The sequence below is a fragment of the Gobio gobio genome (genome assembly GCF_949357685.1).
Source record: "Gobio gobio genome assembly, chromosome: 22".
Lineage (NCBI taxonomy): Eukaryota > Metazoa > Chordata > Actinopteri > Cypriniformes > Gobionidae > Gobio > Gobio gobio.
This window is the reverse complement of record NC_137118.1, coordinates 5,993,467-6,015,209: the sequence shown is the minus strand read 5'-3', so window position 1 is coordinate 6,015,209 and position 21,743 is coordinate 5,993,467. Positions and strand designations below refer to the sequence as shown.

The following is a 21,743-nucleotide window of genomic DNA, read 5'->3' as shown; positions in this document are numbered from 1 at the left end:
CTAGCCAATCGGAATGTATCTGGAGGAGAGCGTGTGTGTGAGAGAGAGGGGAGAGGAGGTGGTAGAGTGGCAGTCTTTGCTTGTGTGTAGGGAGCGGTCAATCTCTCACGCTGCTGCAGTCTGCGAGCATCCTCAAGAGTGAGACTCTCTTTTTATTCTCTTTCATTCATTCATTCTTTCATTCATCCTTTATTCCAGCCCCTCACCTTCTTAGTTTCTCCACCTTGTTGCTGATTCCTTTCTGTTTAAGTGGGAGTATACTTGCAAGCACATGTGTGTGTGTGTATGTGTGCGTCTGTAAAGCATGTCTTCAGGGTTTGATTTGGTTTAGTCGAGCTTATCTGTGTGTTGTACTTTTGAAAAGTGCATTTATTTTGAAAGCGTGCATGATGTGAATTTATATATATATATATTTTGCCATTGTCCTGCCTTAAGCGGCAAGCAGTTCTCTGGGTATTAACTTCTTTCAATCTTTATATAGAAAAAATTCTGAAATATTTCTAACTGTGTTCCTGATGGACCCAAAAACATCTCCTGAAGGTTTGTGTGCTCAGCAGTCTGTTTTCATTTAAATGGATTTGTTCGGGATGAGTGCGTCCCTCACTGCGGGATTGTTTTGGGTTCTCTACTTTATCCTTCTTCTGAGCTTTGCACCACTCCGAGACTCTTTAATCTGTCTCTCTCTCTTTCTTTCTGTCTTTTTCTCTGGAGAAGAAGCATCTCTTTGTGTCATTTTTTTATTGTTTAGAGGATTCGCTGATTTTTTTAAATAACATTGAGGCCATCAGAGAAAGAGGTAGAGCTTAGTTTCCAAAGGTGGGAGTTTGAATTTGAATAAATCCTGCATATTTCATTGGGAGGGAATGCGGATATGTGAGTGCTTTTACTGCACATCGCTGATTGTATCATCATCATAATTGTCCTTGATCTTCCTCTTCCAGCCCGCAGCCTAATGACAAAATTCACTTGTCATTTGACCTTTAAGTTCCTGCAAGGACAGACGGGCTCTCAAATCAGCCTTATTCCTCGGCTGAACCTTTCAAGACCCTCATGCTCATTTAAAACATTTTAGTTATTTATATAAGGCAGTTTAGACCACTTAAATGGGTTAAAAACTTAAGATAAAATGAAAGACACTGAATGAAAAAGGAAGTGGAAATAGAGACTAAATCAGCTGCAACATGTGGCTCAGGTGCAGTAGGTGCTCTTTTGGGGCTGTTGTGCTGGTCTGGTTGGTCTAATGGTGTTCAGGCTGGGCTTTGGGGCATTGCCGAGTTCTTATGTTCAGCACACGGTGTGTGTGTGTGTGTGTGCGCATCGGTCTCAGCAGCAGCAGAGCAGATGTAGTTCTCTGCTGAAACAGGGCTGAGATGTGCAGCACCCTCAACACACTGCCATGCACCAGATTACCTGCTGAACGAGCTTGAGTCTGTGTGCACACGTCTGTGTTTTAAAGCTCAGGAGTCTGTGCCATCCTAAAAGAAATTAGACATTCTTTCTCTCTGTGAAATATTATTTTCTATAATATTTCGTGAGATGGTGGTCCAGTGGGTTAAACCATGGAACTGATAAGCAGAAGGTTGCTGGTTCGATCCCAGCGGTCACCACCAGTGTGTCCTTGAGCAAGGCACTTTACTCCATGTTGCTCCCTGTAAAAAGGTCCCTGTAAGTCGCTTTGGATAAAAGCGTCTGCCAAATGCATAAATGTAAATGTATACACTACCCTTCAAAATTTTGGGTCAGTTCGATTTTTTTAATGCTTTTGAAGTCACCAAGGATGCATTTATTTGATCAAAATACTGTGAAAAATAGTCATTGTGAAATATTATCATAATATAAGATTACTTAAGATAGAGTAAACTACTGTAGTACATTTTGAAATGTAATTTATTTCTATGATGGCAATTTTCAGTAGTGTCACATGATCCTTCAGAAATCATTCGTATTATGCTGATGTGGGGCTCAAGTAACATTTCCTGTTATTATTTATTTATTTATTGCCATAACAACCTGGTTGTCTGGATTTTTTCTTGGCGAGCTCAACCAGGATTATGACACTGAGAAGAAAAAAAAAAACATACATTGATAGGTACATATATCCCAAGCGTTACAAAGAATGAAATACTGATTCATAAATACCAGAAGAGTTCATGTTATCAATGTTTTGCTGCTTAATGTTTTTGTGCAAACTTTTTTCAGGATTATTTAATGTATAGACAGTTCAAAAGAACAGCTCTTATTTGAAATAGAAACCTTTTGTAATATTAAAAAATGTCTTTACTGTCAACGTTGCAATAACATTTTTGACCAGGATTTTTGTTTTGGGAGGATTTTTTGAATCAGATGAAGTTAAAGCTATCATCATATTTTTAAAGTTCAATAGCTTTTTTTATTTTGGCTTTTACCCAGGGTGGTTACTTAAGGCTTGAACACCCAAAGGAAGGCAAAAGTATGGAATAATATACAGTCAGCTGGTTATTATCTTGCTGAATGATGAATGTTTCAGTTCTGCAGAAATCTGTGGAGATTCGGTATCAGCCGGCATATAACAAAGAGACTGAAGTGGAATCTTATCGGATATCATACATTTGCACCACAGAAGATACATAATATGACATTACCAGCTCTCTCTTTCTCTCTCTCTCTCTCTCTTACTCTTTCTTTCCTATATTGACTGTGTGACCTTGTGCTAGAAGTCAGCACAGAACAGCTACAGAATCTGCTTGTATCGATCGGAGCTGCTATCTCAGACACTAAGACAGCATTTCCCTCGAGAGATCTTTTTATTAATTCTTTGGTTTGAGACTGTTTGTTTGCATGTGCTATGTTCTTTTGTAGATTTTAAAATAGTTTGAGTTAAACAAAGGAAAGATTTTTGCGTCATGTTTATGCTTGCTTGGTTATTTTTGTGTTTACAGAATACGGGCGTTTCGAGGCCAAAATTCATGACTTACGAGAGCAGATGATGAACCACAGCATGAGTTCTGGATCCGGATCCCTCAGAACCAATCAGAAACGCACACTCTATGTCAGGTAGACCTTGTCTATTTAAACATAAATTCACAGACACTTAATCAGAACTGCAAGAATTCATTTTCTTAGTATGTTTTTCGTAAATTATCTAAACAAGCAAAACTTTATATTTTCCTGCCCCATTGGCATTTTCTGGCTCTTTTTTAGAAAGATTTATGCTTAAAACCATAAGATTAATTACAATTATTTCAAGAAATCATCTTCTGAAGACAGTTTATCTTGTTTACATATTTTAACTGAAAAACAAGAGGAAAAATTTTTTTTTTCGTAGCAAATATCATTACAGACGGGATACTGATATCCCAACAGCCCCGTGATCATGTAAACGTGGCATTAACTGTCTCTCCATGGCACTCTTGTTATGTTGGACTGATGTTGGATTGATGTGAACATCAGTGTGGTCTCTCTGGACGATGAGACATGTTTCTAGCCTGAAGCAAGATGTTTGTTAGACACACACATCCACACACACACTTCAGGGGTTTGCGTGTGAACCAGCAGGGTATCTGTATGAGTCGAGTCAGAATTCATCAGTGTCCACATTTCTTCTTATATACACACACACACACACACACACACACACACTCATGCTGGCTCATGTGTGCACTCTGATCCTAGATCAGCCAGGATTGGGGATCATATGTTCACTACACAGGAAGTCATACTGTTTTAAATGACATTTAAAAGAGCTGTTGATATTTAAAATCAGTAGGAAAGTGAGCAACAGTGATCCTTTTTAGGAAAAAAACTCTCTTTGCTCACGTCTTCTCTCTTCTTAGATCAACACAAAATCCATTTTAATTCAACAATGTGATGTATGAAACAAGATATTCTACAAAATTTGTTTTGTTAAAAAAGTGGTCTATATATGTGACCCTGGACCACAAAACCAGTCATAATGGTAAAAATGTTTTAATTGAAATGTATACAGGACATGGAAAATGGATAAATAAGCTTTTTCCATTGATGTATGGTTTGTTAGGACAATATTTGGCCGAGATACAACTATTTGAAAATCTGAAATCTGAGGGTGCAAAAAAATCTAAATATTGAGAAAATCCCCTTTAAAGTTATCCAAATGAAGTCCTTAGCAACGCACATTACCACTAATAATAAATCTTTGATATATTTACATTAGGACATTTACAAAAGATCTTCATGGAACATGATCTTTATTTTATATCCTAATGATTTTTGGCATAAAAGAAAGTTATAATTTTGACCCATACAATGGTTTGTTGGCTATTGCCACAAATGCACCCGTGTGACCTATGACTGGTTTTGTGGTCCAGTGTCACAAATGTAACAAATTTTATTCTTTAGGAGGATAAACCCCTTGAGATGCATCATCTCGTTTTCAAGGGGGTCCTAATACACAAAAGTTAAATAACACAAAACAAAACCATAACAACAGTCACCTAGGGTATATTCCAGAAAGCAGGTTATGTGACATACCTGGGTATGTTTATGAGGAAGTAAACGGATAACCTCAACTTTCGGCTCCAAAAACGGAGGTAACTTTCAGGGTATGTAAGTAAGTAGCCATAGCAACTCACTCTCAACTCGCTCTCCAGAGCAGGTTATGTTCCAGGGTTAGTTTGCTTAAGAGGTATTCAGACGCGTGTTATATAATTAATATAGTTATATTAATATAACCAAATTTATTATATAGTTACAGTTATATAATGTACAATATTATTAATTATAAATCACTATTATAACAAGGTAATGTTTAAATGTTAATTCAATTAAAATAGATTTATTATTTAATTTAATTTTCATCTCACACATGGATCTGCATTCAATTAATTAGCTTCAACCAAACAATATCATTTTTTAAAGATTACTTATTAAACGAAAAGATTGAAAAATGATTGCACAACCACCAAATAGGTGGCGATGTGCACTAAGTAGGTTATGTAAATCAGCATTAAACAAAAGAAGAAGGAAGTAGAACAGTGTGCTTTTTCTTAGCGTCTATTTCCATGGTGAATCGTCGATTTGTTGCTCTGTTGAGAATGTTGTGTGTGTTAATCGGGAACATACTCTGAACTTACTCCCGAACTCGTTTTTGTAACCGGCATACCTTGAGTAAGCAAGGTTTGGGTTAAAGGAACACGCCGACTTTTTGGGACTTTATCTTATTCCCCGTATCCCCCAGAGTTAGATAAGTCCATACACACCATTCTCATCTCTGTGCGTGCCATAACTCTGTCTGACGCACCCAGTGCTAGCCTAGCTTAGCACAAAGACTGGAGGTAAATGGCTCCAGCTAGCCGACTGCTCAATACCATGAGTGCAACGGCGCAATGAAATTACGCAGCGCCTGAAAATAGTCCCCAGCACTCTCTGTGTAAGCAGGTTGTCACGTTGGTTATGTTGACGGAAGTTAGCCAATTTTCAGGCACTGTGTAATATCATTGCGCCGCTGTACTCATGGTACGGGTGCAAAGTTCCTTGATTATTATGTAGGAATGAGCGAATAGTTCCTAGCCATATTGGCCTAGAAAATCACAACTTTTCATTTTCCGTCGGTCTTAGTACACAATGTAACTATACACATCACAACATGTAAATAGGAAAATGTTGGTGTTATTTTGTCACTTATCGAGCAGTAGGCTAGCTGGAGCCATTTACCTCCAGTCTTTGTGCTAAGCTAGGCTAGCACTGGGTGCGTCAGACAGAGTTATGGCACGCACAGAGATGAGAATGGTGTGCATGGACTTATCTAACTCTGGGGGATACGGGGAATAAGATAAAGTCCCAAAAAGTCGCGTGTTCCTTTAATCAACCGGGAGTTCAGGGTACATGTGATAGTAAGTTAACCTTTCTTTCTGGAATACCCCCCTGATTCAAAACAGCAAACACACCACTACAGAAATAACACATACAAATATGAATTTTTGCCTAGCATTAATAAATATAATCATATCATCTAAAGCAATTTCAACAAGTTTCAAAACAACAAAATAATAAATTTTTAAACATATAAAATGAAGATTGTACATTTAAAGGTAAATTACTCCAAACTGCAGGAGCCTTAAAGGGATAGTTCACCCAAAAATGAAAATTCTGTCATCATTTACTCACCCTCAAGTTGTTCCAAACCTGTATGAGTTTCTTTGTTCTGCTGAACACAAAAGAAGATATTCGGATGAATGTTTGTAACCAAGCAGATAGAGCAACCATTGACTACCATAGTAGGGAAAAAAATACTATGGTAGTCAATGGTTGCTCTATCTGCTTTGTTACAAACATTCATCCGAATATCTTCTTTTGTGTTCAGCAGAACAAAGAAACTCATACAGGTTTGGAACAACTTGAGGGTGAGTAAATGATGACAGAATTTAAATTTTTGGGTGAACTATCCCTTTAAATCTGAATGCTTTCTTCCCAGAAAATATGTGATTTTTGGTTGATGGGCTTGGTGACATCCGCTGAAAAGGAAAGCTATTAGTATTTATTTAGTTAGTTAGTTTGATATTTTTGATTACAGTAAAAAAGGGGTACATTTAATATCATATTGCTTGAAATAATTGAACTTTGATTTTGTTTGTCTATTTTTCTGCATTATGCATTTCTCATTTGCTGGCTTTATTCTCATAAATTAATCTTATAGTAGAAGTAGTTCTTGTTTAATAATGTTTGTCCAATATTAATGTTTTTAGATATGTGATAAATATTTCATATTTATTTTCTTGGGGCCACTAAACTTTTTACCTCCTCCATAATACCGACTTCAGCTCAAGAAATGATTAGGAAGATAAACAGTATAATCAAAAGACCTGCGTGATGTACTCCAGCCTCCAGGTTCACTCCAAACGTCCCATGCGTCAGCACTCTTTGGCTAGTCCTCTGAACAGCTGCCATGGCTCTCTCAGATATGTTTCACAATACAATCAGCAGAACAGAGATTAGTTCTTCATTAGCTGGACAAGCAGCTGTAGATCCCTGATTTGGCTTCGTTATTGTGTGCTAGCCGGAAAATTTCAGCAGAACCAGCGCACCTGTGGAGATCCATTGTGATAAATAGCTCTCCTGTCAGCAATTATACACATACACACCTCCTCTCCTCATGATGTACAGCATACACCCCTCCCACAGCATTAAAAGATGCTCAATATCTCCTTCCCAGCTGCAGTCTAATGCCGCAGGCCCCCTCTGTGGGTGCTGGATAATTGTACTGTGCTGTAGCCAGTCATTTGGGCCGTAGAGCTGGCCGGGTTTGCCGAACACGGATGTTGGGAAGAGCCGAGACGCAGGAAATCAGACCTTATAAGGAGTCATTTATTTCCTGCAGCACAGATCAGCTCACTAAACTCACCTGTTTTTTATGTGGTTTTACTAATGCTGTACTTAGGGCTCGTCATTTTGTTAACTATTTTATCTCATTAAGTTATTGGCATCACAACCATGAGCATACAGTTGCATGTGAACCCTTGGATTTAATAAATATAATGAATTCATGAGCATAAATTCAGTCACTCACAATAACTGGCAAAACAGGCTTAAATAGCAACCAAAGAGTGATTTTCATGTATTTTTTGAACACACACTTGACTTTTCTGTGCGCATTCATAGAATATGGTGGAAAAAGTATGCCAAGTCAGCTAACCTAGAGTCCAAACAGTGAGACAAGATTTTAGGTGCAAGTCAGAGATCATCTTAATGTTCTTTGATTAACATTAATGACAGACAGCATTAGTGGCTGCCGCTGCTGCACAGGATGCGGATCTCACACACGTCTCATTTCCTCACAACTCTTTACGTTCATTTAAGACTTTATTTAACTAATTTAAGACTGCTCTAATGAGAATATTCGACAAAATGTACATTTTGGCATAATTGTGTGTGTTATTGTTCGTTGAAGCGTGAAAGAGAACTCGATTCTGGCGATCGTCTTTCTGTTCGTTGTGTGTGTGTCACATAGTCAGGACATTCACAGTCAGCGTGTTCTCTTCTGTCTTTCTGAGCGTTGTGTGTGTGTGTCATAGTCAGGACATTCACTGTCAGCGCGTTCTCTTCTGTCTTTCTGACCGTTGTGTGTGTGTCATAGTCAGGACATTCACAGTCAGTACATTCTCTTCTGTCTTTCTGAGCGTTGTGTGTGTGTGTGTCATAGTCAGGACATTCACAGTCAGCGCGTTCTCTTCTGTCTTTCTGAGCGTTGTGTGTGTGTCATAGTCAGGACATTCACTGTCAGCGCGTTCTCTTCTGTCTTTCTGAGCGTTGTGTGTGTGTCAGTCAGGACATTCACAGTCAGTACGTTCTCTTCTGTCTTTCTGAGCGTTGTGTGTGTGTGTGTGTGTCATAGTCAGGACATTCACAGTCAGTACGTTCTCTTCTGTCTTTCTGAGCGTTGTGTGTGTGTGTGTGTGTGTGTGTGTCATAGTCAGGACATTCACTGTCAGCGCGTTCTCTTCTGTCTTTCTGAGCGTTGTGTGTGTGTGTCATAGTCAGGACATTCACAGTCAGTACGTTCTCTTCTGTCTTTCTGAGCGTTGTGTGTGTGTGTGTCATAGTCAGGACATTCACAGTCAGTACGTTCTCTTCTGTCTTTCTGAGCGTTGTGTGTGTGTGTGTGTGTCATAGTCAGGACATTCACAGTCAGTACGTTCTCTTCTGTCTTTCTGAGCGTTGTGTGTGTGTGTGTGTGTGTGTCATAGTCAGGACATTCACTGTCAGCGCATTCTCTTCTGTCTTTCTGAGCGTTGTGTGTGTGTCATAGTCAGGACATTCACAGTCAGTACGTTCTCTTCTGTCTTTCTGATCGTTGTGTGTGTGTGTGTGTCATAGTCAGGACATTCACTGTCAGCGCGTTCTCTTCTGTCTTTCTGAGCGTTGTGTGTGTGTGTCATAGTCAGGACATTCACAGTCAGTACGTTCTCTTCTGTCTTTCTGAGCGTTGTGTGTGTGTGTCACAGTCAGGACATTCATAGTCAGTACGTTCTCTTCTGTCTTTCTGAGCGTTGTGTGTGTGTGTGTGTGTGTGTCATAGTCAGGACATTCACAGTCAGTACGTTCTCTTCTGTCTTTCTGAGCGTTGTGTGTGTGTGTGTGTGTGTCATAGAAGAGAACGTACTGACTGTGAATGTCCTGACTATGACACACACACACACACACAACGCTCAGAAAGACAGAAGAGAACGTACTGACTGTGAATGTCCTGACTGTCTTTCTGAGCGTTGTGTGTGTGTGTGTCATTGTCAGGACATTCACAGTCAGCGCGTTCTCTTCTGTCTTTCTGAGCGTTGTGTGTGTGTGTGTCATAGTCAGGACATTCACAGTCAGCGCGTTCTCTTTTGTCGCGTTTGAATATTTTAAAAGCATTTGCATGAATAAGAGCGTGATTGTATAATGTAACGCCAAAGGATGACAGAAAAAAACATGATGCGTTAATTGCGTTACATATACTTTGTCCAGCAGCCGAGCACCAGCATTATTTTACTATTATAGTATTTATTAATATATAGAATTTGTTTTTATTTTGATGTGCTATTGTCATTAATTTCATTTACTCCCCAAGGCAACATTTATAATTTTCGTTTAAGTTCGACATTTTTCATTTTCTATCAGTTTTTTTTTTTAATTACCAAAAATATTTTTGATAGTTTTAGTTTAAATTTTAGTTAAAAATAACAGCACTACTGCAAACTGTTAAAGGGATAGTTCCCCCAAAAATGAAAATTCTCTCATTACTCAGCCTCATGTCTTTCCAAACCCATAAGATCCATCTTCGGAACACAAATGAAGATCTTTTTGATGTAATCTGAGAGCTTTCTGTCCCTCCATTTACGACAACACAACTACCACTTTGATGCTTCATAAAGTTCATAAAGAGATCGTAAAACTAATCCATATGAATTGAGCGGTTTAGTCCACATTTTCTGAAGAGACTTGATCACTTTATATGATGAACAGATTGAACTTAAGCTTTTATTTAGGCTTCTGACGATGAATGAAAGTCTTGTGGGGTTGTAATTAATGAGTAATTAACAACAGAATTTTCATTTTTGGGTGAACTAACCCTCTAAGCACCAATATTTACTTTTGGAAATGTAGCTCATCCAGTTGTAATTTACATATAGACTCTTGGTGCAATAACAGCCTGCAAATCTGAGGGTCAAACAAAGTATTGAAAATTGTTTTGGTACAAGAACTTTATAAGTGTACATTCTCTAATATATACTCTAAGAGTATCTGAGGGAAATAAACTTGAATACGTACATACTAGTATACTGTATGCCTAGAATTCTGCAGTGAAGGAAGGAGAGTCTCCACAAACCTCTGCTCAGTCTGTAGAGAGAGAAAAAAGAAAATTATGACAAAAGTATCATTTCCAGTTTGCCTCCGCTGAGCATTGAGATGCATTAGAGTTCTGCTGAGATGAATGCAGAGGTGTGATCGCTGTTGGCTGAGTACTATGAATAGAAAGCACATGTCAATGTTAAAGCAATGAATGCACGATTCCATTCACACACTGACTGACTGAGTTATTGAGTGATTTTCCTCAATCAGCATGTTTCAGTGTTTCTGTCACAATGAATCAACATCACAATTTCTCTAATGTGGAAATGTGTGTGTACCTCCGCAAAGGGTTCTCTCTGTCCCTCTGCGGTAGCATTTACATGTAACCATAACAACACCCTTCCTCTGTGTGATCAGAGAAAGAAATATACATCGCCTCATCCCGTTCATTATGCAAGAAAGTCCAGCGTGTGTGTGTAATTTGTTCAGTGCAAATGTAAATTCGGAATATAAATTGCAAAGTTGTCTGGTTTGATTTATTTTGTGGGAAGTTGGCTGTGTTGTGTCTATGGGCTGCGACAGTAAGAGAGCTAGGGATTTCATTTCTTTTTTCTAAACACTGCAAATAATACCATGAATATTGATGATATTGTCACTGTTGGTGACCCAGGAACGGGCTGAAGCCTCAGAAGATCACAATCGAACATAAACTTTAATCTTAACTTCACAGGAACATGCAGACAGGCAACGGAAACACAATATTACATAACAGTGACTAGACAAAGACTGCGCGAACAAGAGGAGCTTAAATAGCAGACAGAAACGAGATAATTAGCTAAACACAGCTGAACAGAACTAAACTAATGAGGGTAACCTAGGAAACGGACAAGTGGCGGGAAACTAAGACAAAGGAACATGTGACAGAATCAAAACACAACAGGTGTGTTGGACATCGGCCGGATGCAACCAATCGGCGGGAGTAGCCGCGTGCAGGCGGGGAGGAGCTGCAAACGGAGACGTGAAGTCGGACACTTAATGCTTCCCGTAGTGACGCTCGTGCTGTGTTTGCATACTTTATCACAGCTGAAGTGAAATAAATGCAATACAATGCACATATGTTTCTGAGACATTTTCATGTTGGCTAACACTTTTTGACTTTCTCAGTTTATGTAAATCCACTTGGGGTTCAGAGTTTTTATTTTTTCCCGCATTAATTGCTCACATGTCTAGTACAATTATGTGGTTGTTTCATTAATACAGTGTATACTTTTTTCTTGATTTACCACGAAAGAATGAAAGTGAAATGTGACAACATGCCCCATAGGTGGGGTACATTGTAACGTGAGGGGCACAATGTAACATGACCAAATGACAGCTTAAAATGTTACCTAATATAATAAAAAAAATATCCAAAACAAACTAAAATATTTTGTCCACAAAATACAATTATTAACTTTTTAAAATAAAATAATGGCATTTTTTAATCATTAAAAATATACTAATTTTTGAGTTTGATAACAAACACATCGCTAAACGCAGCTATACAGCATAGTTCAAAACATAATAATAATTAATAATTTCTGAACATTAACGCTCAGTCATTATTCACCCTTTTCTCATGGTTTCTCAAAAGAATTCATAAAAGTATAGAATATAACAGCATATTTCTAATAGGGTTTCATTATAACGCAATGTTACAATCTGCACAACTGGGATTTAAACCGCGGCTTGTATCTTCTGCTGGTTAGATCCGCATTAAAGAACTATATCGACTGTTAAATAACAGATATAAGATTACAATAATATTGGATTTGTCTTATTTTAAATAAACACAAAAAACAGAGATGAAAACTAAACTTAAGTAATAAATGTACTTTTGCTATGGTCAAATAAATGTTCAGTAATATCTTCCAAAGATTTTTAAAATTTTGGCGTTATTTTTTCTCCAAATAATGTTGATATGGCAACTGGTAAGTTTACAGTGAGAAATGTATGATTATTTATTTACAAATCATCACTTTTACCAATAATTGGAATTTCAAAAATATTTTGCCAGAAATGGTCTATTAATCTATTAGTCTGCCTTTACATTGCTTTAAAGCGTTACTGGTATTTTCCTGAGAACCAGAAAAAAAGGTTTTGTGAATTTAGATTTTTTCCCCCGGTCATTACATTGTTTGGAGCATAAAAAACAAATTGATATATTTTTTTAATTCCTATGTTATATGCTATAACCTCTGCTCTGTAGAGGACACCAGAACCCATTTATTGATAAAATTAAAAGACATGAATAGACAAACAATGGGATTTTAATATTTTCATAAGAATGTCTCCTATTTCATAAGAATATCCAGACTTAAAACTGTGTATGTTGTCAGAGAAATTCGCTAAATATAATGTCCTCTACAGAGGCAAAACCTCTATTCTGGGTCTCAGGAGAATATTTCTGTCACGTGCAGAGTGCCGTTTATATTTAGATGTCACTTCCGAAACTTTGCAGTATGTGATTGGCTGTCGGTCCTCTTAGCAATAAAAGTTTTATTCAATGAATGACTGTAGCCTCGAAAGTGAGCCAAGATCGCTACGATCACTAAAATGCTGTTGCTTTGTCGGTTCATCGCGATCTCACAAAGTTCCGTTATAAAAATGAAGTTGTCAACAATAAATCTCTTACTTACATTGTGTTTTGACTTTGGTTTCGCGAACCTGCATTAACTCAGAAGCTCGAGAGAGAGAGAGCAACAACTGTCTGTGATTGGCTACATTACTCACCGCTGCAAAAACACGCTGTAAATAGATGCATGTAACGCTCTCCAGAGTTCGGACACAGCAAATCTTTTTGCAAATCTGCCAAATCTATTTCGCCAATATTACAGTATTAACTGAGGGTGCTTTTGCTTGCGTTTGAGGGTGCTTAGCACCCCCGTAGAACCGGGCCTAACCGGCATGCACAAAGTCAGTCGCCGACCAGTCTGTACATCACTGCATGAGGTCTTAACAAGCCTAAAGACCAAACAAGCCGACAGACATTTGACAGTTATGTTCATGTGGTTTTGTGTGTTTAGTTTAGGAAAGGGTTCCCAGGTTCTTATCCTGACCTAATATGCATGTTTTATTTAATAAACCAAGATTACAACAAACTACAAACTACTCAGTACACTTTAACAAACACATAAGACCCTGACAACCACCATGAAGGTGGGCTCTTTTGACTTTGGCCAGTAAGGCTGCGTTCACACTGCAGGGCTTAATGCTCAATTCCGATTTTTTGAAAAAATGCGATTTTTTTTGCAAGGCCGTTCACATTTCCAATTAAATGCGACCTTTTGTGATCTCCTGTGTGAACGTGAAATGACCCAGAAGTGACCCGCATGCGCAGAAGAGTACTCAACGGTCAACGACGTCACTTGTTGTTTACGGAAGTAGCCAAATATGGGTGTCAGCATTGGAGTTCGTTTAGCTTTATTAAAGTTATTTTCGCAACGGAGCCAGCACCATTACAACCTTCTCATGTTAAGAAGAAAATTAAAAAAGAGGAGGAGAGCAAGGTTTTTGGCCATGGCGTTTTGTGGAGCAGTGGTAGCAACGTCGGTACATAGTTGTTTATCTTCTCATTCCCGCCTACTTCAACGTACAATCAGTACGTTTACATGGACAACAATACTCCGATATTAATCTGATTAAGACCATACTCTGATTAAGAAACTACCATGTAAACAGTGATTTCTAATTACCTTAATCCGGTTAAAGCCATACTCGAATTAAACAAAAATCGAATTAAGACATGTGGAGTATGCCTATTTTAGTCGCATTATCCAAGTGCATTGGAGACATGTACACACCTTAATCTAACTATTAACGTCGTGTATGAGTTTTCGCCGCATTTTGTGACAGGCACACACACCAGGCAAGTGCAGAGGGGAGGGCTTTGGGGGCTCGTATCAAAAGTATATAAAGTGCCCCTCTAAACAATCATCAATAATATTGTGACAAATAAAACAGAATTTGGATTATAATTAATATAACCGTGCGTACAAAACAGTAACAATGCGCTCAAATTCCCGTTTATCTTTTACGTATCTTTCAGTCTGAAATGTCGTTGCCATGACGTGTTGCTATGGTGCGTGACTGCGTGTCTTGCTTGACTGCTCACTCGGACATGGCCTCCTCTATATTTTTTTTCTTTGTGTTGTAATAATTCTGCTCATTGTAAAAGTAAAATACAATACGTTTGTATCTGTAATCCCAGATTCATAATTGTCTGCTTACAACAGCGGTCGAGAACCTCTAGGCTCGCGAGCCATATGGCCATTCAGTGAGCGCTTGTGGCTCGATGGCAGAAAAAAACAATCCAAACAATCACGATTTTGAAACCTTAATTTTCATCATTAATCAAAGCTATTATTCGAAATGTTGGCTGTCAAGAAGGAGGCAAGATGGGCAGTGTCTCTTAAAAAAAACTGAAAGACACAATATATACAAAAAATAAAACTATATATATATAAAAAGTATCAAAGTCACTCGTTTTTATAAAGTCACACTGTCCAACAGCGACACCCGCAGGTAAAGTTACAGCGGGTTGCCTGAGCCCATTGATTTGAACAGACCTACGAAAGTCGCGCTATGATTGGACGCCGGACAGCGTAGCGTGGCATGGGTACGTAATGACGTACTATTAATCGAGCTATGTTCTGTAACATGTAAAATGGGAACATGAACGTAATATTCTAAAAGCAACTCATGTAAACGCCTTAATCAGATTATTGTCTTATTCAGAGTAAGGTCAATAATTAGATTACTGCTGTCCATGTAAACGTAGTCAGTGATGACGTTTGTCGCGTATCAACGATGTGCGGGTCGGATACATGTGACCTGGCAGTTCAGACTGAAGACGCATTTCAAAAAATCGGATATGTATCGGATTTGGACCACATACCCAAGTGGCCTGGGTCGCATTTGAAAAGATCGGATCTGTGTCGTTCAGACTGTCATGAAAAGATCAGATACAGGTCGCATAAGGGCAAAACAATCGGAATTGGGTCGTTTCAGCCTGCAGTGTGAACGCAGCCTAAGTGTCTATCCTAACATTGTGACGGAGACTTTCGCACTAATATACACCCCTCCCATTTCTTTCAGAAAATGTAAAAATGTGGTTATTGCATAAAATCCCCAATTGCTGCAGTGCATGTAATCCACTCTTGCAAATGTCAGCTAGGCTCGTGTTATTTCACTAGCCCAAGCTCTTATTGTTATGAGGCCGCTGATCTACACATACAGATAGCACTCTACCTTACTCTCAGGAGGCTTTTAAACCACATTTCACTGTAACAAGCAAAAGCACCACATTTTCTGCACCTTTGCCAGCACTCTGACACTTTCTCCTAGTTTGCGTGTTGTAATGTTTTTTTCTCTTTTGCCATGCTGATGGCTTCAGCTTTTATCTCACTGCTTAGCAAATACTACACTCATTGTTTTTTCTTTTTCAAGGACTGAGGCAGCACTCACTCTTAACAAATTATGTTACAGACATTTGCTGGTGTGGAAAATGCTGTCCATGAGGTTCACCGCCCATGGATGTATCCTTTTCTGCTGAGCTCTGTATATTACACACATACCTGGATTGTTTCTCTTGCTATTGCACAGAGATTCAGCCCTGCAGCTCTACTGCAAGACCAACACAATAAATCACAAGACAAAACACTCAGGGGCGAATTCAGTTCACTAAACACTTTGGGCACTTGTGCATGCAGTATTTCAAGTGCACTAAGATAGACTCCAAACCAGTGTTGTTATTTTTAACTTAAACTATTAAAAATGCCAATTTAAAACTATTAAAAACACTTTTCTTTATCGGAAATAACGCTGAAATAAAATATAAATATTACATGAAAAAAAAAATATATATATATATTTTAAAAAGAAGAAATTAAATAAGTTGACATACTAAAATTAAATAAAAATGTGTACAATGACATGGGTATTACAACATAAGAATGGTTTATGAGGTCAGTTCCTGTGTTCTCGTAAACCAAATGGCTTAAAAACACTAAACTGAACACTAAACACTAAACTAAACACTAAATTCAAAAATGCAGGAATTTTGTGTGATGGTAGGTTTAGGGTTCGTGTAGAGGTAAAGAATTTACAGTTTGTACAGTTTAAAAACCCTTACACCTATGGAGAGTCCCCGTAAACCACTTATACAAGTGTGTGTGTGTGTGTGTGCAGTGGCGTAACTGTTTTAAAAAGAGTGTGGGACAGGTGTGTGTGTGGGGGGTGAAATAGCATTGCTAATACAATCCTATATAAGATGTAAAATATATACAATAACAATTGCAGAAAAAAATGATATTAAGATGTCCAGAAATCAATTGCAATACTACATTGGGTTTAATTTATCGATATAGATGTTCTGTTCTACCAGAAAGACTCGGGAGGCCAGATGAAGTACAATAAAGTAACACATTTATTGACAGACCAGCAAGTATAATATTTAGTGTTTCTTTGGCGTAGGCCCCGTCCATAGCTCCCGTCTCGGGGGTAACTGACTCTGCATTTCCTGCCTGGAGATGAAGGAGGTATAGGCCATCCTGGTGGTGGTGGGGAGGATGGAGGTAAATGTTGGCGTCAGCATCTGTGAACTCAAACATGTGTAGGGGATCATCTTTTATACTCTGAGAATTAGGACATGATTGTTAGGACTGAAAGTGATAAGTAACATTGAATGTTCCTGGCAGAACTTTACGCTAGAGCTTTCATTTTCATTCTTGCGCAATATCGAAATACAATATATTGCTAGTGCCAAGATTTTCCACGTGAATACGTGCATAGATTCAGGTCTGTATTTGTATTCTCTAATGGTCTAGTGATAAAGCTTTTGTTAAGCGTGTCAGAGGTTCTGGGTTCTAATCTGTTTTCTCATCAAAACCGAATATCATCAGTGATTGTATATCAAGAGCAGGGACAGTTTTTTTGTGCTTTTTGTTTTGTGATTTCACCGGAACAAATAGAAAGTCTCCGAAATGAGATTAAGAGATAGATTGAAGCCCTCGTCCGTGTGAAAACTGCACGAGCCACAAGAGAAATCCGCACCATTGATAACAGCGGCAACGAGCGCCAGATTTCCTCTTGTTTAACAATCGAACTGAATTATGCTCTGCTAGTTATCTGGAGATCTTTTGTTTGTATTAGGTAGGTTCATCCGTGCCGCGAGATGTTTCAAAAAGTGGTGGGGACAATATCGACCCTGCTAAAAAGTGGTGGGGACACTCGTCCCACCTGCAAATTATGCCTGTGTTTGTGTGTAAACCTATGGGGGCAATGGGGCCGTTATGAGGACAAAATGTCCCCACAGAAATTGCAATATCTGAAATCTTTGTCCTATGGGGACATTTTCTGTCCCCATGAGGAAAACAGCTTATAAATCATACTAATGATGTTTTTTGAAAATGTAAAAATGCAGAAGATTTTCTGTGATGGTAGGTTTAGTGGTAGGGTTAGTGTAAGGGGAGAGAATATACAGTTTGTACAGTGTAAAAATCATTAGTCCCCATAAAACATGAAAGTGAGTGTGTGTGTGCAATATTAAAAAGGTAAATAGAAATATTAAAAAACAACAAAAACAAAACAGCTCAAATAAAAATGACTAAAATTTAATCTAAAGTAATCTAAGTGAAAATATAACAATAAAAGCTAATTCAAAAACACTAAAATGTCATTGACTTGAACTTGGACTATCCACATCCATCAATTCCATCGCTTCTTTACAGACATGAATTTGCTCTATTTATTATCATAAGGGCACATAATGTCTGCATAGGGGAGAGAGCATTACTCAATATATGTTATGTGACAGTAAATTTGAGTTTTGGTCTGCAGACTGCACTAGCACACTGTTTTTTTGGGTTTTTTCTTGAGAAGCATCATTGGCGTAATGATGCCATGGAGGCACGGATTCACTGTAATGGGCTGAGAACCTGCCAGCATACAAACATGTAAAAATATGATTTATCTGCACTGTACGCAGCTTTGCAGTTTCCATAACAACCGCAATGTCTTTGTTGGCCGATGATAGGGAACATGTGCTTTTTTCCCTAGGCATGTGTTCCAATGTGTGTGTGTGTGTTTATGTTTTATACTTTAACGAAGCAGGGGTTAATGAGGACATTGAAGATAATACTTTGTTCGTGTGCAGTGCGGATCATTTCTTTGCACTCATTACGGTTTGTCTTTTGTAATGGATCCGTAATGGTGACTTGCCGCCATTACACCATACATTATTGTTTGCTTTTATAAATAATGTTGTACCAGTGACTGTAGTAACCCTAACGGACCTATTTACAACATCACATGACTTTTTGAGCAGTTTGTGCTCAAATACAGCTGGAAGTGCAGATCAATCTGAATTTGTGTTTGTTGTGGAGTAATGCATGCTCAGTAAATTATGTCTGTGAGCTTGAATGTTCCATCCATTAGAGTAGCATATGTGCCAACCTTTATGTGCTACCCATTCATCTTGGCATGCAGTTATCTGCTCACAGCAGTGCAGTATGGGTAGCTGGTGTATTTTTTCATTGATTTCATCCTTGATCACCAGCACAAGATGCAGAAACATTCTTTATGTTTAGTTAGTTTCAGAATGACTTATATAATACACTATATTGCTAAAAGTTTTGTGACGCCTGCCTTTACATGCACATGAACTTTAGTGACATCCCATTCTTAATCTGTAGGGTTTAATATGGAGTTGGCCCACCCTTTGCACCTCTAACAGCTTCAGCTCTTCTGGAAGGCTTTCCACAAGGTTTAGGAGTGTGTTTATGGGAATGTTTGACCATTCTTCTAGAAGCGCATTTGTGAGGTCAGGCACTGATGTTGGACGAGAAGGCCTGGCTCGCATCCCAAAGGTGTTCTATCGGGTTGAGGTCAGGACTCTGTGCAGGCCAGTCAAGTTCCTCCACACCAAACTCGCTCATCCATGTCTTTATGGACCGACGCTTTGTGCACAGGGGCCGTCCCCAAACTGTTCCCACAAAGTTGGGAGCATGAAATTGTCCAAAATGTCTTGGTATGCTGAAGCATTAAGAGTTCCTTTTACTGGAACTAAGGGGCCAAGACCAACCCCTGAAGAACAAAACCACACCATAATCCCCCCTCCACCAAACTTTACACTTGGCACAATACAGTCAGGCAAGTCCCGTTCTCCTGGCAACCGCCAAACTCAGAATCATCCATCGGATTGCCAGACAGAGAAGCGTGATTGGTCACTCCAGAGAACACGTCTCAACTGCTCTAGAGTCCAGTGGCGGCGTGCTTTACCCCACTGCATCCGATGCTTTGCATTGCACTTGGTGATGTAAGGCTTGGATGAGCTGCTCGGCCATGGAAACCCATTACATTATTTATGAGAACATTGAAAATTGTATTTTAAGACATCCTCTTTAGACATCCTATAAGTAACTTTGCAACTATACTGTATGTCAAATAACTCTCATTAGAGTATTAGTAGACGGTCTGCTTAATATCTGCTAATACTATTTTGATGCTCCCCAAACAGACATTCTACTGACTAACTTTGCAACTACACTCTAAAAAATGCTGGGTTAAAAATAACCCAAGTTAGGTTGAAAATGGACTAACCCAGCAATTGGGTTGTTTTAACCCAGCGATTGGGTTGTTTTAAGCAAACATTTAACCCAACCGCTGGGTTAAAACAACCCAATTGCTGTGTTAGTCCATTTTCAACCCAACTTATCAACTTATTCTACTAACACCTAACCCTAACCTAACAGTCTACTAATACTATAATGAGAGAAGTTGCAGTTTCTTATAGTTTAGTAGAATGTCTAAGGTGGACCATCAAAATACAGTGTAATATAATGTTCTCTGGCAAGAAAGATTTTGCAGGGAAAATGTCACCCAACGGAAGTGACATCATTAGTCCCTCTTTTGATTTCAGTCCTGTTTTGTCTACATCTCATTTGTGGCGTCTGCATCATAGGCTTCCTTTATAAAAAAAAAGTATTGTCATGGTTACAAAAGGCCGTATAAAAGAGAGGTGAAGTGAGTGCTAGCAGTGAACACAGACGGCCAGGGCTAGTGTACTAGTATTACCTGTTTTGTTGTGTTTTTTTGTTCCCCAAACTCTTGATCAGGAGAGACTCTTCTTACGTGAGAGCTTTTATCAGTGCTGTTTTAGTGTGCTGTGTCACTGCAGCATTTAATTTAGGAACAGCATGTTCTAAAAGGAAAATTGGCTTGAATAAAGGCCTCTCATTTGTTGTTATCAGACATCCACTTTACTGTGCTAAAAGCTTCATCAAGGGGTCAAAGGTTGATTTGGTTTTGTTTAGTTACCCCCTGCTGGTAGATGTTGTAACTAACCATCAGTATCATTCATTGATTGCTGTAGCTGTAATTTTGAAAAAAAAAAATTTAATAAATAAATAAATATATACACACAAATTCTGTAAGCATTTGTACGGAAGAGGACTAGGGCCACGTAATAATAAAAAAAGAAAACAATCTCAAGATTAAAGTAATTATAATGTGATATTGAACTTGTTAATGTGTGATGAATTGAGAAATCAACCTTCCCTTGAGCCTTTGATATATAAAAGTTCATTGTGACATATTCTGTAAGTTTCGGAGCTCAAAACTTCCTTGTTAGTCAAAGAAAAGCTTTTATTGACACCAGGCCCAGAAAAAGCTCGATCTCAGAATATGTCGAGCCTTGACGTCATCGTATACTGAAACACCGCCTCCACAGAAGAATAGAGTACGCCTGATTCTGTAGCCCCGCCCACCGACTCATGGAGCTAAACGGATCGTGCTACCGAGCAAAAAACATGCCGAGGATAGCAAGTGCCTGTTTGCGCTGTGCCTGGTTGTGGAAGAACACATAAGCTTCCTTCGGATTCTAATATTAGGAATGTGTGGTTGAACTTTATTTTTAATGAATATCCAGCTCACGTGGGGAAGACATTGCACATATGTGATCGGAGTCATCACGCCGGAGACGGGTTTATTGAGGATTCCGTATTGATGAAACAATTAGTAAAGTGCAATATTCGAAAGATCGGAGGCAACACGCCGGAGACGGGTTTATTGAGGATGACATATCGATTTAACAATTATTAAATTGTAATATTCGAACAATCGGAGTCATCACGCCGGAGACGGGTTTATTGAGGATGCCGTGTCGATGAGGTGATTTTAGGGGGAGTTTAATTGACATGGTCTCTGCAGAATAATAAGTAGCGTATGAACTTTAAAGCTACACTGTGTAACTTTTTTTGTTTATTCTTAGCTAAAAACACTTAGTTCTTTCAAAAATATATGTGCTCATTAAATGTATATTTACGTCTTTCAAGTAATAAAGTATTCTCGTAAGTTTATAATATGCCATTGAAAATACATACGGGTAAGGGGTTCGAATGCGGGTCGCCATGTTGCCCCTCCAT

At 38.6% G+C, this 21,743-nt stretch overlaps 1 protein-coding gene across 4 annotated transcripts in view; it reads left to right on the top strand.

The window, feature by feature from the left end:
- Positions 1-21,743, top strand: part of dlg2 (discs, large homolog 2) — a 394,149-nt gene that overhangs the window by 340,137 nt on the left and 32,269 nt on the right. For 3 of the 4 annotated variants that reach the window (XM_079804836.1, XM_079804837.1, XM_079804838.1), the window contains one exon: positions 2,919-3,033. In XM_079804836.1, the coding sequence (XP_079660962.1) occupies positions 2,919-3,033 (115 nt within the window). Of the gene's footprint in view, positions 1-88; positions 139-2,918; positions 3,034-21,743 lie in introns of those variants that run through there. The other variant, XM_079804839.1, reaches the window with a different exon arrangement.